The sequence below is a fragment of the Megalops cyprinoides genome, chromosome 17 (genome assembly GCF_013368585.1).
Source record: "Megalops cyprinoides isolate fMegCyp1 chromosome 17, fMegCyp1.pri, whole genome shotgun sequence".
Taxonomy (NCBI): Eukaryota; Metazoa; Chordata; class Actinopteri; order Elopiformes; family Megalopidae; genus Megalops; species Megalops cyprinoides.
In genome coordinates this window covers 14,673,425-14,684,215 of record NC_050599.1, presented here as the reverse complement: position 1 = coordinate 14,684,215, position 10,791 = coordinate 14,673,425, and the positions used below count along the sequence as shown (strand labels likewise).

Genomic DNA, 10,791 nt, shown 5'->3' with positions numbered 1-10,791 from the left:
AGGATTTGGTCTAATGATACACCAAAACTGATTTTATATCCAACACTTGAATGTTGTCATTTAGTGACTTAGCACAAGAGTGCCACCAACAAAGCAAAAGTTACACTGCTGTCAGTTTGCCTCCAGCAAAAAACTCTTATCAAGCTCTTTTTTATACAAACCGCTTTAATGGATCGGTTACATTCAACAGATCATGTCACTCATTTTCAAATCACCATATACACGCTGGTGATCTGACACTACAAAACACAGAAGCATGAATAACAGGAATCCTTTCTTAACTCCCAAGATGGCAACATCAATAAACAAATTCAACATATTTATAAAACCTTTAAAATTTCATGTCTTCTGTATGTCTGCAACTTCTCGCTTTTGTACCAATGCAAAATGATGAAAAACAAGTATAAAACAATAAAGATAAAAGCCAGCAGAAAACCAGCAGGTGCTCATGCACTGTGGCCTGCCTCTTAAAAAGAATATTTCCATTTGACATTACCACAGATGTACATGTAGACATATTCCAATGTTAATCTCAAAATCTTCAAATTATATACATAACCATGCATGTCTCAAAATGACGAAACACCCTGTGAAGAACACTCAAGTCTATCCAGTGAAGACAGACTTTAAAAACATAATTGACATGGAAGTCCATTTTCCTCCATTACTCTCCTGTCTTTGTAGCGGTTTAGCAACTTCCTCATATTACAGTGTAAACATACTCCACTGGGCTGCAGTGCTGCAGAACAAGGGGACAGGAACTCAGAGTCCCGTGCTATAATCTGTGCTGGTGTCAGTCCACGCTCTGCTGGTTTGAGGAGGCGGGTCCAGATGAGGTCAGGGCTGCAGGCGGAAGCGGACCAACAAGGGGAGATGGTCAGAGGAGTTGTGCTCATTGGGCAGACCGTTGGCCGTCCACATGTCCCTCTCGTCCACGAGCGCTAGTCTGGCCAGCAGCTGGAGCCCCGCCTCAGGAGCAGCACTGCATTCTGGGGGGGACAGAGCACACCATGGTCACCTACTCCTGCTCTCACTCAATTCTCCACTCAACAGTATCACTGCAGTGCAGAACACGCAAGGCACGTATTGACATGCACATGGTTCTTCTGTAGTTCAGACTGTCACATGAGAAGCTGCTATAGGACGGTCAATGTGGCTCTTAATAGCTGGAAAGGCTTATTGATTGAGACTGCAAGCCCCAGTTAATCTAATGGTCTGCAGAGATGAACTCGGAGGCAGATTCCGCATAGCTGCCTGTGCGGTCAGAGCATGCAGTCTGGGAGTGTGCCCGTGTGCCGTTTACCTGGCTGCCCTACATCTCCCTGTGCTGCTGAGTAGAAGATGTAGTCTACAGTGATGGCGGTCTTGGAGTGGCATGTGGTGATCTCCGGCCTCCCATTGGCCTTCAGGCGGTGGGAGTAGGCTGAGGTGAGCCTTAAGCTGTGTACAATGCTGGCTCTGGACATGTTGAAACGATCAGAACATTCAGCTTCATTACACATGGATTTCACAACAATTAGCTTCAACACAAATGGATATTGTAAGGATCAGCTTCATTACAGTTGGATTTCATAGGATTCACGTTCATTACACATTTCAACACATTACGCTTCATACAGATTGCAGGCCGTTTTTACCACACATAACCGTTAACATGGTCTGTGCTCCTTTAAATGCAACACACATTAAAGGCAGGCATCGCATAAGGCCGCCGTGCCTCTAAGCAGCTCACTCTCTTCACATTAACATTGCAAGAGACTGCCGCCCTGTCAGCGCGCGTCTCCCACTGGGGAGGGCAGCTGACAGAAGAATGAGAGGGAATAGAGTTCCCAGCTGTGGGATCACAGACACGGATCAAAACAATTTACAGTCTGACAGGCACACGCTCTACCATTTCAAAAGCATTAGCACTGAGCATATAGTGCTGCGCACAGTCAAAGCAGGGTTTATATGGAGAAATCTCCTGGAGGACCTCTGACTCTGTGAAAACTGGACCCTTGGGCAATGGTAGCTCACTGCAATTGGCTAGAGCTGGTTTTTACCTGTTCACCTCCACAATCAAGTCTAACAGCACAGCTCCATCATGTTTGTCTACCAGAACTTACTTGCTGAATGCTGCAAAGGCTTCCTCTCCATTGTTTCTCTCTGAGGGGCACAAGGCCGTCCCTTTAACCTCTGTGGAAAAACAGGAGCGAAAGTAGAAGCACTTCAGCGTGTTTTCCCAGCACCACAGTGGAAAGCAAAAGTGGCTTCTGACAATGTGCTTGACAGTTTGCTGTATCAAGCTGACAGGAGTAAATGACTGGCTCTGGTACCCCAGAGGTGGTATCTCACCCGCTGCCCTGCCTGGCACGTGCTCATATTGACACTGCTGACTGACACCCACACTTTGCGGCCAGATTGGTACGGTCAGGAGACGCTGTCCCCTTGGGGTCTCCTCTTGACCAGACACCTGCAATCAGAGCAACCACGACTCTTTTTTGGAACTTTTAGGAATTTGTCACAAGACAAATTATAAAAACACAACCACGAAGCATCATCTGCCAACCATGCTAAAGGCCTGTACATCTAAACACACAGATGTTAAATGCTCACTTTGGTTCAGAGAGCCCTCTATTTTCCCAGAATGCACTCTCTCCCTGCGGGGACTGAAATGTTGGCTTTTGCCATCAAGTTCACTTGCAGTTCCAAGACCTGTATGATGGGATCCTGGAAGGGACAAACAGAGCACGCACCTTGCCGATGGGCATTCCCTCGTACTCCAGCCTGTTCTCCCTGATGAAGCTGTAGAGGGGGGACCAGGGGACAGAGTTGAAGTCCCCACAGAGGATGACGGGACAGCTGCTGCCGTCCTGCAGACGAGACACATGGCTGATCTCCGCCAACAGCATGGCCAGCTGGGTAAGCTTGATGTCCCCCCGTCGGGGGTTGTACAGGAGGTGGGTGTTAGCTACACACAAGCCATGTGCAGGGTCAGAGGATCCAGCAGGGCGAAGCAAGAGTACCAGGCCCACGTTGTCCCGATCCAGAAGTGGAACTCCCCGGCGGAAGTACTCCACAGGGTGACAGGTAATCAAGGAGAAACGATCCCGCTTGAAGCTAACCGCACAGCCATCCGGTTTCCTACCTGTCCGCCTTTTGTACTCACAGTGGTACCCTGTATGATGAGGGGGGAGAGGAGGATCAGGGTACACATTAAATATTGCATGCTTCACACTGATATAAGAATTCATTACCAGCTTACGAAGGACAGAGAATCAGACTTTCTTCGGTGGCTGACTTAATTCCCAGAAATGCTGAACCTAGAGCTCCCCCTAGTGAGAACATGAGGTTTGTAGAAACAGCACTGTAATCAACATTGTTACAAATCACTGAAATCGCACAACTTTGAAACAGATGTGAACACCTTGCATTCCAATGTAGTCTGACATAAACAATTATGTCCGTCTTTAGGTGGCGATTATATTCAAAGGACTTTAAAGGTATAATTACCACAATACTTTCATGGGGAGCTTCAACTGACTTTACAACAGGTAAAACCTATTTTTCACAACAAACAGTTGAATGTTTTCTCTGTTATGGTGCAATAAATACAAATCATAAAAAAGGTGTGAACCAAATTATTTTTGTCAAAATGCTGTATGAATCCTGTAAGAAGCACATGTAAACTAAAAAATAAAAAGAAACACTCTCTTCAGTACCTAAAGACTCTAGACTGGGTTTGAGCTGTTTTTGATAGTGGTCCTCTTGCACTTCTTGTAGACACAATATCTAAGGAGACAAAGTTTTACAGAGCTGGGCAGTGAGTCTAGCACAAAGGAATATCTGGTTTTGAAGCTGGATGACATGACATACTGTTAAATGGCTCACCAGAACTAAACACTACGTAGGTAGCAATAAATCACATGTGAGATGGGAGACATACGAACAACACTTGTGTAAAACAGGATGAGCAATTAATATCAGTCCCTACTAAAACTGGTAATGCACACTACAAAACAAGAACACCAGAGACATACGCGGCTCTACCTCACAACAGCCTGTGGACTCGCTATGAAGGTTGAGAACACCAATAGGCTGGCTGTGCTATGCCTGCTCTCACCAAACAGGAACAACACATACATCTGCAGTACCTTCATCTACAACGCAAAGGCCCTTATGGACAAAACACAATCTTCATTCAGGACAGCGAGTTGTCTCTCTGGCCTCAGTAGCTCACCCAAAAGAAGTCCAATGCAAATGAGGAGAGGTGCATCACCAGATATGTCAAATAGGCCTGGGTTCACTTACATCTGCGTCATGCTGCTCCAGTTCCTTGAGGATATTCGGGAACCTGTGATTCCAATCCAACACAGAAGATTGGCAGTGTTTGTACAGGTAAGCATTGTTTTGCAGGAGATCCTGAGCCAGGATGTTGTATGACATCACAGAAAAGTCAAAGGGCTGATCTCTGTGTTTGTATAGATGAGAAAAATCCTCCCATTGTCTCTTTATTTCTGCAAAAACACAAAGAAGCACACTATTATAAGCTTTACAACCTGGTTGTTTGAGTTTTTGTTAAAAAACCCTCTGGGAATAGATGCAATAGAGTCAATTGGCCCCCAACTTCCACCTGTTCCTCTACATGCAGCTGACTGTGTAGCAGTACCTGTGGGTCGTTGTGTCTTCCTGGGACTTGTAATTTTCCCTGGAGATGCAGGATGTGGAGGACCGTTCCAAAGCCTGCTGTCTGGGCTCCCTTTCGAGCTTTGTGTCTGTCGAGAGGACGACCGGTCGGGCGCATGCCAAGACTTCTGCTCGGTTCTCCCCTCGCCCGGACTTCTCCTTCTTTTGTGCGGAGGTTCCCTGTCTGCACTATCCATGAGTCCGCAGGAAAGGTGGAGACCCCTCTGATACCCGTTGGTGAGCCCTGGGATGGCCTGTCGCCACCATCCACTACGCGGAGCGACAGTTTTGAGGTTGGCCAGCGAGTGCCTACTGGAGTATGACTGCAGATGCCACGGGGGTTGCTCCCTCCACCATGAGGGATGGAGCGGGTATGGACTCCTCCACCTGCCCAGCAATGCCTGTGTTGGGGGGAACCAGCTAGAGCCCACGGCGTTCAAGTGCCGGGTAAACATGGGGCGGCTGTGAAGAGATGACGTTCAGTGGCGAATTAGGTAATCATTTGACCACACTGTCCACTCACACAACAGATACCTAGCTAAATTAACTACCTATGTTAGGAAAGTAGGTTGGCTGGCTAGCTAGCCAGCCAGCCAGCTAGCCGGTCGGCTAACGTTTTTTTTAAAATCCCATGCCTCAGTTATCCAACCAAAATCGCCCAGTTTAAAAGGCACTAACAAGAAAACTGCATATCGTAATCAAACTACCTAGCTGGTGAACAATTTGAAACGCAGCGCACTCTATAACTTGCCAAAATCTCTGCAGCAAGCTAGTAACGAGCTAACTCGACAACTCAAGGACCAGAGGCAAACCCTATCCCTACACCAAAACACAGCGAAGTACTTACTAGGGTGTATAAGGATACACATTATTGCAGTTAGGACTTCGATACATTTAAATAAACCAATATAAAACCACGTTTTCTTCGTCTCCAGTTTTCGACAAACTGACACCCATTATAACTTTTGTGAGTTCTCAAAATTTATTTTTAAACGCCCCTTCCCATAGGCCGCACTAGCGATTAGTCCTTCAATTATGACGTCACCCACCCACTATTTGGTGCAATTTCGACGGTTAAAAGTAGAACTGGGAAATGTAGTCTTGCCTGATCTTGTTGCTAAGTACTCGAACGTGAAAATTAAACTTCATAGACTACACTCGCAGACGGAACAAACGAAACCTCTACGGTGTCTGACAAAGGTTAAACAATATGAGAAAGGGCAACCTCTTGCCAACGACAAAACGATTAGCTAGATTAGCTACACTTTGTGTCTCAAACAATATTGCTAACTTGTTTGGCAACTAACACGTAAGCGACATAACTGAGTGTGTTTGGTATATTTTAAGTCATAGATAAACAGCTGTAGACCGCAGTTGTCTATATTTAAATTTGCGTACTGGCTAATATTTGTCAATTAGCTAGCCTAGCTAATGTTACTTACCTGCGAACGGTTCCCCTCGATAAAGCAACAAGCACGCTTGCTAGCGAAACAGCGCTATCTTAACGCCTCTTGTAGTAAAATCTGATTTTTGTGCATCTATGCTATTCTATAGCTATATCTACCGCTATTCCAGATTTACAGCCCACGTTCGTCTGTTGCCATTTCCATCACTTAACATAAAACACCCCTTGCTTAGTTCAACAGCGTCCTTCTAGCTAATGTGGACCTGGATGCATCATGCCATGTCAGTCCAATGGACGAAGTAGTGCAGCAGCTAGGGAGAATACCGCAGGCACATATTGCAGAATCAAAGCGAGGGGAAACGTGCCTCCATTGTTTCTTTTTAGTGGATAAATTAAGTTTTAACAACTATGTACACTGACATGCCTTGCTGATGGCCACGTTGGATCTCCTCTTTCAACTTTAAATAGTAAACATTTATATTTATGCAGCTATTTTAAATATTCAGAAGGCCATTACAAGGTCAGATCAGTTTTCATTTTCTTTCTTTTTCCCCCAGAAACAACAAAACAATTGTTCCAACAACAGCAGCTGCGGTACAAGATATTTTCTTGCATTAACTTATATAACAATGCGTGTCATGATTCATAATTTGACATTTAGGCTTAGCATTTCTTTTCTTGACTAAAAAAGAATGCCAGGTTCTTCACTTCAGCTCCTCTAAAGGGCAGATTCATAACACAGTAGAACTCCCTGCAAGACAATATTTCTTAGTGTGACAGTATATATTAATGTCACTCTTTCTCATTACTTGCAAAAAAAGTTGATTCAGTGTAGTATAGATCTCCTCCTACACCAGTCACCTGCCAACACTGGTTATGCCAAAGTATACCCAAATATGAACCCAATACAAGTGGTAGGTGTAAAGGCTTCAGCCACTTGATGATATTGTGGGCCACCCTGTAGAGGACTGAGTCTTTAATGATGCAAACAATGAGCTCCGCCTCTGCTTAGAGAATTTTTAAGCCACATGATGCATTTCAATGGGCTCTTTGTGGATGGGGTATTGAAAGTTTTGTCAGATGCTTCCAGATGCCTTGTGGAGTGAAATATGGTAGATATATGTGGGCTTTTAAGAGGGGATCTGTTTCATATAGACTGAACCCATATGTTTCTATGTTGCATTTATTTTATATCATTTAGGTATTAATTTGTTCATCAGAGGACCCTATTTGGGCCAAAATACCATACAAAGAATGAAGAACACAAAACAGGAATATAAACCTGATCCTTAAAAGCTGAAATTTCACAATTGGTAAACAATGTAAGGACCAGAGATAAAAACAGTTCACTAAACTTCATCAATCCAGGTGATTAGGAGAGGGCTGGGTAGAATGCTAGTTACAGTGTCCTCCATATGAGAGTTAATCCATTACCAAGACTATTGGCAGCAGGATGTGTGGAAAATATCAATAAAAGGAACCACCAAATCAACAGGAGGGGCTGAATTAAGCGTAAAAAATAAGCACACGTTTTATGTTTGGTAGCCTTCTTTTTAAAATAAATATAATAATGAATAAATGTAATACTGGTACCCTAGACATTTCAGCTACCTACAAGATGTATAGCGTACACTCTAATCTAGTTCGAACTTGGCCCGAGGATAAAGCTGATGACGTTTTGGGCTAAATAATTTAACATATAATGATTTTGTTATGAATATCTTTTTACTGAGCAAAGCAAAGAACACAGTTCTATTTAACTTGGCTCAAAAACCGCAATGTAACATATTTTTACAGTCTGACTACTTCTTCTAAGATATCAGCTGTAATTCTTAATTTATGGTGACAGTGCAGCGACTAACCAGTACATGGCAGACATTGCCAATTATCAAACGGCTACCTACTTGGACTCCAGAGGTTTCATGTCCACGCTGTGATATACGTTGTAAGAACTGAAGAGGCGCGAGTCCAATGCAGTTTCGAAGTCCGTATGGTTTTACTGGCGTTCGAGCAGTTGTGCAACGAGAAAGTTTTACAGTGATCGGCAAAGCATCACAGAAAAACAGTCTCTTTGGGTTCGCGGAGTAATTGAACCATGATCGTTCAGACTAATTCCCATACAAACAGTTTAGGTTTGTTCTTAATGCAAATGAACCGTGTCGTGCCGTGGACGTACCGCCTGTATGATAATGAAGTCAGAGTGCCGGTTTTGAGTAAGCCAGGATACCATTGTTTGAGTAAACTCGGATACCCCTTTGTCTGAGATAGCTCCCGATTGCCCACTCCCAGTCCCATACTATAACTGTTTGTCACCTCGCTTGACCAAATTATTAAGGTGTCGGCAGAGGTGTGGACCATCCTGTCAGGGTCTCTATCATCTAAAGCCCTTTGGGATGGCGCGGCTATTCAAATTAGATCATGCCTGGTGGAATACACAGTCTGGGGCAGACTGCTTACAACGTCAAATAAATGCATTACAGACACAGCATGTCTACATGCTAGTGTTTGGAAAAGGTTCAATCTCAAATTGATATATGAGGATTGGGGGCTGTATGTCTGGATGTGAATAAAATACATGATATTGTGTGGTAGCAGGGGAGTAGGTAACTGAACACATCTATGAGCAGCACTAGATGGGTGGAATATTTTGGCTTACTGGCTCCACTCCCTGGCTGCAGTTTCAGAAGATTCATCCAGCTGAAAATAAAACTCAACAGAGCATTGAAAAAGGCACACCTGTTCTATGGCTCATGGTAAAGAACCAGTGTGGGAAAACCTGGAATGAACACAGTGAAAGAACTTTGTTGGATTAATGATGATTTATTGAGATCTCATTTTCCAGAAAATGGGAGGGCTGGCAAATGTTAGTAGCTTCCTGACTGGCATATGTTAGTAGCTTCCTGACAGAAGTTGAAAACCATGCCCACAAAAGTGAGAACCGCGCAACGCTGGACAGAAGACTTTATACTACAGCTGCAGGGCGGGCTGAAAATAACGGACTGGAGTGTATTCAAGACCACAGACCTGGGTGTGTATGCAGATCACGACAATGGATACATTAACAGGCTGGTGGAGGAATGCATTCCCACCAAGACTGTTCGTTCATTTCCAAACCACAAACCATGGGTGAACCCAGACATCCATAATAAACTAAGGGAGCGGAGTACCACTTTCAAATCAAGGGACTCTAATCTCTACAAAAAGGCCAGGTACGACCTCACAAAGGCAATCAAAACTGCAAAAATGGATTACAAAAACAAACTGGAATCACAGTACGGGGGCCCAGACACCAGACGCATGTGGCAAGGACTGAGGGCCATCACCGACTACAAGGGAAGCTCAGGAGGAGTCATCAACACCGACCCCTCCCTACCACATGAGCTGAACTTGTTTTATATTTGCTTTGAGAGGGAGAACTCTGAGCCAACCACCAAAATGGCCAACCATCCAAGGGATTACGTACTGCAACTGTCTGAGTCAGAGGTCCAGCTGGACCAGCTGGCTCCTGTGTTCACGGACATCTTCAACGCATCACTGCAACAGGCTGTTGTCCCAGTGTGCTTCAAAGAGACAACCATTGTGCCAATACCCAAGAAGACCAAGGTAACAGGTCTCAATGACTATCATACAGTGGCTTTAACACCTACAGCCATGAAGTGCCTGGAGAAGTTGGTCATGGCACACATAAACAGTATTATCCCCGACTCTTTGGACCCTCTACAGTTTGCATGCAAACCAAACACATCTGTGGATAACGCCATCTCCCTGACACTACACACTGCCCTGGAACACTTAGACAGGAGGGACACCTACATCAGACTGTTGTTTTTGACTACCGCTCTGTGTTCAATACAATTGTTCCCTCCAAGCTGGTCCTGAAACTGAGGGACCTAGGCCTGGGTACTCCTATCTGCAATTGGATTATGGACTTTGTATTTGTATAGTTTTATATTTCATACAATTGTACAGTTGAGTGCCTTTGCGTTTGTGTGCCCCTGTAATAGTAATATTGCATTATCAAAAATTAATTTGTGGCATAACTGTATATTTTTAATTGCTGTGATTGTTGTTGGACAACCTATGCATATGGGTGTTTCTTTCACATAGGGCTTTTATGTTTCTACTAGGAATGTCCCAGCGACTGCCAGTAAAAGTTAATTTAGATAAAACTGGGTATAGATAATCAGCTGTGGCAATTATTTCTGATAAAAAAATTATTTGTGAGTGCAATTTACAAATCAATTAATCAACCAGTCAAACTACAATTAGACTCTGTAATATCCTCACTGAATATTTTGAAGGGGTTTAATACCACAACTGCATTTCATTGATTGGTCACAATCAAAGTGAATAGCATTTCAGTATTTAGCTTAATTTTGATAGACAGACTGATCTCCTACTATAATACAATGGTTGTGGTATTCATAATGTCTCCATGAACTAATTCATTTAGAAAATAGAAATTCATATTGTCTTGACAAAACCAACACATAATAAACACTTTTCAGAATTTTATTTTCTCTTTTACCAACATTTTCCACAGTTGATCAAAGTAATAACTGAAAAAGAAATCGTTACTTTCATGATACTCAAGAGCCAGTAGAGAGAGACGTAGTGCCAGTGATAAATCATAACCATCAATCATAACCAGTAATCGGACACAAGTTCATGCCTGTTTTGTTTTCTTTCAGATGTCCCAACACCCCCCCCCCCCCCCCCCC

At 43.8% G+C, this 10,791-nt stretch overlaps 1 protein-coding gene across 2 annotated transcripts; it reads right to left on the bottom strand.

Annotated features, from left to right (window-relative positions):
• Positions 1-574: 574 nt before the first annotated feature.
• angel2 (angel homolog 2 (Drosophila)) lies at positions 575-6,307 on the bottom strand. 2 transcript variants are annotated; one of them, XM_036549923.1, is made up of 9 exons: positions 6,108-6,307; positions 4,649-5,127; positions 4,291-4,496; positions 3,702-3,771; positions 2,736-3,157; positions 2,335-2,452; positions 2,106-2,175; positions 1,304-1,467; positions 575-989 (listed from the first exon to the last, which is right to left on the bottom strand). In XM_036549923.1, the coding sequence occupies exons 2-9, from the start codon at positions 5,118-5,120 to the stop codon at positions 838-840; spliced, it is 1,674 nt and encodes a 557-aa protein (XP_036405816.1). In that variant the 5' UTR covers positions 5,121-5,127; positions 6,108-6,307; the 3' UTR covers positions 575-837. The 2 variants fall into 2 exon arrangements, with proteins under 2 accessions (XP_036405816.1, XP_036405815.1); XM_036549922.1 differs by lacking the exon at positions 6,108-6,307 and adding an exon at positions 5,513-5,684.
• Positions 6,308-10,791: the final 4,484 nt, after the last annotated feature.

What these genes read in the sequence shown, in the direction of transcription:
- angel2 (XM_036549922.1), bottom strand. Translation starts at nt 5,559, where the DNA reads ATGTATCGAAGTCCTAACTGCAATAATGTGTATCCTTATACACCCTA. An exon ending in GAAGACACAACGACCCACAG is followed by an intron (nt 4,497 to 4,648) that starts GTACTGCTACAC and finishes GTGTTTTTGCAG; the next exon opens with AAATAAAGAGACAATGGGAG. An exon ending in AGGGAATGCCCATCGGCAAG is followed by an intron (nt 2,453 to 2,735) that starts GTGCGTGCTCTG and finishes CTCTGATTGCAG; the next exon opens with GTGTCTGGTCAAGAGGAGAC.